This window comes from Cervus canadensis, chromosome 18, assembly GCF_019320065.1.
Source record: "Cervus canadensis isolate Bull #8, Minnesota chromosome 18, ASM1932006v1, whole genome shotgun sequence".
NCBI classification, from domain to species: domain Eukaryota; kingdom Metazoa; phylum Chordata; class Mammalia; order Artiodactyla; family Cervidae; genus Cervus; species Cervus canadensis.
The window spans coordinates 11,179,233-11,186,257 of record NC_057403.1 but is presented as its reverse complement, the minus strand read 5'-3'; the positions used below and the strand labels follow the sequence as shown (position 1 = coordinate 11,186,257).

Below are 7,025 nucleotides of genomic sequence, written 5' to 3'. Positions count from 1 at the left end.
ACTTATATGCAGAGTATGTCATGCGAAATGCTGGATTGGATGAAGCACAATCTGGAATCAAGATTGCTGGGAGAAATATCAATAACCTCAGACATGCAGATGGCACTGCCCTTATGGCAGAAAGTGAAGAACTAAAGAGCCTCTTGATGAAAGTGAAAGAGGAGAGTGAAAAAGTTGGCTTAAACTCAACATTCAGAAAACTAAGATCATGGCATCTGGTCCCATCACTTCATGGCAAATAGATGGGGAAGCAATGGAAACAGACTTTATTTTGGGGGGCTCCAAAATCACTGCAGATGGTGACTGCAGCCATGAAATTAAAAGATGTTTGCTCCTTGGAAAAAAAGGTATGACCAACGTAGACAGCATATTAAAAAGCAGAGACATTACTTTGTCAACAAAGGTCCATCTAGTCAAAGCTATGCCTTTTCCAGTAGTCATGTATGGATGTGAGAGTTGGACTGTAAAGAAAGCTGAGTGGCAAAGAATTGATGCTTTTGAACTGTGGTATTGGAGAAGACTCTTGAGAGTCCCTTAGACTGCAAGGAGATCCAACCAGTCCCTCCTAAAGGAGACTAGTCCTGAGTGTTCATTGGAAGGGCTGATGCTGAAGCTGAAGCTCCAATATTTTGGCCACCTGATGTGAAGAGCTGACTCATTGGAAAAGACCCTGATGCTGGGAAAGATTGAAGGCAGGAGGAGAAGGGGACGACGGGATGAGAAATTGGTTGGATGGCATCACCAACTCAATGGACATGAATTTGGGTAAACTCCGAGAGTTGATGATGGACAGGGAGGCCTGGTGTGCTGCAGTCCATAAGGTTGCAAAGAGTTGGTAACGATTGAACTGAGTGACTGAACTGAACCAATTAGACAACAAGAAATTGTCCTAATGGAGCAATGAGAAAAAAATCAAATATTTAAGAATCCACAAATTCATGTGTATGTGAATAAATTAATGAAACTCTATATGAGTGATTAATAGAGGAAATGGGAGATCAGTAGAATATCAGGTAAAATGTATGGACTGAGAGAGTTAGAAAATACTCAGTGGTTTTTAAAACTAGTGATAGAAAATTGTCACTGATCAGGATATTTATGTTTTCAAAATATCTCCTAATTATTAAATATAGAAAAAGTATTATATTTAAAGTCTAGAAGCCTGACAAAATTTAAGTGACAAAAATAATCAGTTTTGAAAAATACGAACATCTTCCTCCTATACAAAACTGTGAGAAAGACATTTTCCCTAAAAAAAAAAGAAAAAAGACATTTTGCCTGCAAAAAATCTAAAAACTTATTCAGATAAGTTGAAAACATTAGAGAACTAGAGGGGAAAGTTTCAAACTAGTGGGCCTGTCATGTAAAAAATGACAAGTCTAAAGAACTCAGCTGAAGGCTGAGGAACTGTTTTGTGAAAGGACTTTTATAAAGTAACATGAAAACTAAATGTAATGCATTAATTTCATTTGGTCCTACAGAAAGAAAAATACAAAGAGGAATATTGGGACAAATGATAATGTAATATGTATGTGTTTTAAATAATAGTATTGTGTCAATATTGAAATTCCTGATTTTATTAGAGAACTCTGATTACGTATAAGAAGTTTTCTATGCCTAAAGGAATTATGCACTGAAGTATTCATTGGTATATAGGAAAAATTTAAATTATATGCTAGTTGTTCAGAAAAAATATATATGTATATATAAACATATACATACATGTATATGATATGTGCGTGGTGAAAGAAAAAAGAAGTAAATGCAGCAAAAGATAATTATTAAATTTGGAAAATGTGTTTACACATATATATATATTTAAAATTCTTGTGGCTTTTCTGTAAGTTGGAAATTGTATCAAAATTTTTTAAATGGAAAAATTGTTTCATGTGTTTCACTACTTAGTAAGAAATGAGATCTTTTATATAATCAACCTAAGTGAATTAAATATTTATGCAATTTCAACCTTTCTTGACATTTTTAAAACCAACTAGAAATAGAAGGAAACTTCCGTAAACTTCTAATAAGTATTAACAACAGAACCCTACCACAGACATCAAAAATAAAGGTTCATTATTAAAATATTTCACCCAAGCTCAGGGATGAAAGAATTATCACTGTATCACATAGGGGGTTCCTCAGTGGTTCAGCAGTAGGTAAAGAATCTAGCTGCGGTTCAGGAGACGCAGGTTCAATCACTGGGTTGGGAAAATCCCCTGGAGGAGGGCACGGCAACCATATTCTTGCCTGGAGAATCCCATGGACAGAGGAGTCTGGCAGGCTACAGTCCATAGGGTTGCAAAGAGTTGGGCATGACTGAAGCGACTGAGTCCATGCACATATGTATAGAGAGAAAACTGCAAAGGAAAAAATAAACCTGTTTTTTCTCATCTTGTTGTTCTGTCACTCAGTCGTGTCCAGCTCTTTGCAACCCCATGGACTGCAGCACACCAGGCTTCCCTGTCCTTCACCATCTCCCAGAGTTTACTCAAATTCATGTCCATGGAGTCGGTGATGCCATCCATCCATCTCATCCTGTCGCCCCCTTCTCCTCCTGCCCTCAATCTTTCCCAGCATCAGGGTCTTTTCCAGTGAGTCGGCTCTTCTCATCAGGTGGCCAAAGTATTGGAGCTTCAATTTCAGCATCAGTCCTTCCAATGAATATTTAGGGTTGATTTCCATTACTAAAGCATTTTCTAAAATAGCGTAATCAGTTTGAGTCCTACTATGAATATCCTTTTCAGTTTTGTGACCCATGCCTACTCTTGTGTTTTACTACACTCCTGTCCTTTTCTCTTTTGCATACAACCCATCAGTATCTAATAATGTACAGTGTAATAACTTGACCACCTCACTTATGGTCAGTTTCCCTCAACCAGGATAAAAATTTCAAGGTGGCAAAATCATTGTAATGGTTTGTGTACTGACCTAGCCTCTGCACCCCAGGAAAGGGCATGACCCACATAAGCTATAGAATGAATGTGTCATGAAGCACTCAGTGTCTCTGTAATATTCCTGTCTGTTTGAACCACTCTCTGTCTTCCCTTCATTTTCAGTACCCCAGAGTCTCAGGCATAAAAACAACAATTGTATTTTGAAGACAAGACTAACAAAGGAACTAAAAGTTTCACACAGCCATGTGTACGACTTCTCCCACTTATGGGACCTCAGTGTCCTCCATTTAACTTCCACTGGGATTATTGTTCATTTTGAACAAGTGATTTCACTCCTCTGTTTCTGCCATTTCTGTTAGATAACTTTCTCACCTTAATAGCTTTGCTCATGTGCACAATTCACAGATGGTTTTCACAGATACTCACCAGTCCCTTTGCAGACCTTGTCACTGCTATTACAGGTGACATGGTAATTACTTCCCAACAAGGAGATGAGGTCATAGAAGCACAAAGCCTTATTTCAGGGTTGAGATGCCCCTTTTTCACACCTGCACAGCTGCTGACCAGGCATCTACTGTGTTGACGGGAAACACCAGTCAGGTAAGTAGCGATATGTTTCAGGTAAGTGTCAGATTTTGAGACAAACTTCATTAGAAAATTCAGTCATCCATATGGAAAAAAATTCTGTTTTGGGGGACTGGAATATAAAACCATACACACAGGTGTAATACAGACACATTCAGGACAGGTTTTTACTTTTTTTCTGTTTCATATTGAAGTATAGTTGGTTTATAGTGTGCTAGTTTCAGGTGCACAGCAAAGTGATTCAGTTATACATACACATATGTTTTTCAGATTCTTTTCCCATGTAGTTTATTACAGAACACAGTAGAGTTCCCTGTGCTATACAGCAGGCAGGATAGGCTGTTTCCAGGATACCCTCAGCATAGTGCTACCCTCATTCACCTGTATTGAGACCACCTGCCATCTCTCTTTCTCCTTTGTCTCTGACTCAACACAGGGAGCCTCGCAGTTTTCACTGTCATGGTTTCATGCTACAGGCAAATGGCCAAAAATAAGATAAGAGAAGATGAGCTCCCAGCAGCTGAGCTGACATCTGGTGTCTGTGTTTTGTTTTGGGGCGGGGGGAGAGAGTATGTTGGGTTAAAAGCAATCTGTCTTAATATGCCTTTAAAGTTCTAGTCTAATAATAATAATAAAGTTCTGTTCTTATTAAATGAAAGTTAATATTTATTTAGAGAAAAGTAAGGTTCATTTCATCTCCTGACATCTCCCAATGTCAGGGAAATTATTTAAAGAAACGTGTGGCTAACTATTGTGTTTGACAAGAAGTTATAGGGACATGTTGGATGTTTTCCGCCCCACACCAGAAGCATTATGTATCTTCAAGATATTTTATTATTAGCAAGAAATGGCTTTAGATATCATAATCTTGGTATTTTAGGTGGTTGTTACCACAGATTTTTTAAAATTGAAGTATAGTTGATTTACAATGTTGTGCTAATCACTGCTGTACAGCAAATATATATATATAGACATATATATTTTATTCTTTTTCACTATATTTATCGTGGTATACTGAATATAGTTCTCTGTGCTATACAGTAGGACCTTGTTTATCGATTCAAAAGCTTACATTTGCTAACCATAGACTTGTTCAGTGTCTAAAAAGACTCAGTGCGGGGGGCGGGGGCAAGAAACGTGTCTTAAAATTATGTACTATTAATACATGCCTTATTTCTTTGAAAAATGTATAGGAATTCGAGTTTTCATTTAAAATATTTGTATATTCTTTTGCCTTATGATGAAAGTCTTATTTGCCAATTTATTAATACACTTTGCATATGTTTGTAATAATTAATGCCAAATAACTGGCAAAATGTGAGTACGGACAAATGTTTAATATATCTTATTTTCATTTTTTTCATTCTTTTCACTTTTATTTTCATATATGCCTCTGTGTAACTTGCAATGTTTTTTTTACAAGTATACATAGAACATCATGCTGATGGACAACCAGGGAGATTTTTTTTATTTGAATCTTGATATCTAATTTTGATTAATATTTTTCAACAATTATGTGACATATTTATATGTGTAAAACTCCTTCACGAAGCCTAGTTTATCCTTCTATCCTGTGAAATCTTTGCCTCGATTGATATTCCTCTACTTTCTTAAAAAGAAAAAACTGGAAACATACACGTGTTTTGTATCTTACATTTTTCTTCTCAGAGTGTACTGTGGGGGAAGAGCTGTATCAGTACGTAGATAACTCCCTCACACATCTCCGCAGCCTCAGAGTTTCCTGTTGTCAGTTTGGCCACTTCCACTCATTCAGCAGGTGACTTCAGGATTGTAGTCTTCATTTCTATTGCCTTTGCACACATGAGCAAAAATTCTAAGTGCCCACTTAACGTGAGATTATACGACATGCAGGCTTAATATTGAAAATTGAGGGACATGGTGATTATGACACACTTCTTTTCATCCTTTTAACTCTTCATTCCTCTAACTTCAGTAAAATGAGTGCCCTCTAGGCACGGATGTGATGTTTTCTGCCAGCTTGGAAATGGGGACTATATTTCTCATTCAGACAGGAATTGGCCTCATGGGAAATATCTCCCTCTTTTGTCTTTATAACTTCACTTTGCTCACTGGACATAGTTTGAGACCCATAGACCCAATCCTCATGCAACTGGTCATCGCCAATGCCACGGTTCTTTTCTCTAAAGGCATACCACAGACACTGGCAGCTTTCGGATGGAGGTATTTCCTGGATGACACCGGATGTAAACTTGTCTTCTATTTCCACAGAGTAGGCACGGGAGTTTCCCTTAGCACCATCTGCCTCTTCAATGGCTTCCAGGCCATCAAGCTCAAGCCCAGTATCTGGAGGTGGATGGAACGCCAGATGAGAGCTCTAAGATTCATTGCCTTCTGCTGTTTCCTTTGCTGGGTTGTGCACATCTTGATAAATTCATGTGTTCTTATGGTAGTAAAGGGTCCACTGAAGGAGAAGAACTTCAGTATGAGAAATAACTATGGATACTGTTCTTGGCATATGATAGAGGGTTCTGTAGGCGCATTATACACAGTCACGTATTTTTCCCTTGATATTACAAGTTTAGGTTTTATGGTTTGGGCCAGTAGCACTATAGTTCTTTTCCTGTGCAGACACAAACAGCGACTCCAACACATGTGCAGCAATCGACTCTCCCCAAGACCCTCTCACGTGGTCAGAGCCACAGGCACGGTCCTGATCCTGGTAAGCGCCTTCGTTACATTCTATACAATCTACATTGTTTTGACAATTTGGTTGACTCTAGTTGCGACCCGAGGGCAGTGGATGGTGAACACCTCTGTCCTTCTGGCCACAAGTTTTCCAGCATTCAGCCCCTTTGTGCTCATTATCAAGGACACTCGTATCTCTCAGTTCTGCTTTGCCTGTAGGGCAAGGAAAACAGTTTGCTAACGTGATTGTCATTCTATGAGTCTGTTCTCAGTGGCATTCAAATATTTATCTCAACATCTGTGAATATTTTGGGGACCTCTTAAGTGCTGGATATTAATTAACCCTAAAAGGAAATATATTATCAGTTTCTAATGGCCAGCATTAAGTATTTAAATAATTAAAACTTATTTTCATCAGCTGTTTTCACTCAAATAATTTCAAATTTTTCTGACTTTAAATACTGATAGCTTATTTTTTTTTAAAGGTCTCTTTCTCTCTGGATAATTGAGTGTGCTCTATTTTTTAAAGTCTTACTCAATTTTTGTAATTGGAAATACCAGCAATTTTAGTGAAGTCTAGATATAATGTATATACATGTGTAAATATCTATATTGAACTGCCAATAGCATTTATTACATACCTAAATTATGAGTCTTTAATCTTACTTAATTCCAAAATTATCAAATCTATTTTATTGCTGTTTTTTAAAGTTAATGTACACATGTTCAGTGATTTCCTTTGCTTATTTTAAAGTCTGTGAGAAAACTATCATTTATTTTATACTATTTTTTTTAACATTTAAAAGCAGTATGCTGCGGTCAGTCACTTCACTCATGTCCAACTCTTTGCGACCTATAGACTGTAGCCCACCAGGCTCC

General features: G+C 37.4%; 1 protein-coding gene across 1 annotated transcript; it reads left to right on the top strand.

The window, feature by feature from the left end:
- The first annotated feature begins 5,484 nt into the window (after positions 1 to 5,484).
- LOC122420505 (vomeronasal type-1 receptor 1) lies at positions 5,485 to 6,402 on the top strand. The gene has a single exon (XM_043435633.1). It carries the CDS (start codon positions 5,485 to 5,487, stop codon positions 6,385 to 6,387), a length of 903 nt encoding a protein of 300 aa, XP_043291568.1. The 3' UTR covers positions 6,388 to 6,402.
- The last annotated feature ends 623 nt before the right edge of the window (positions 6,403 to 7,025 follow it).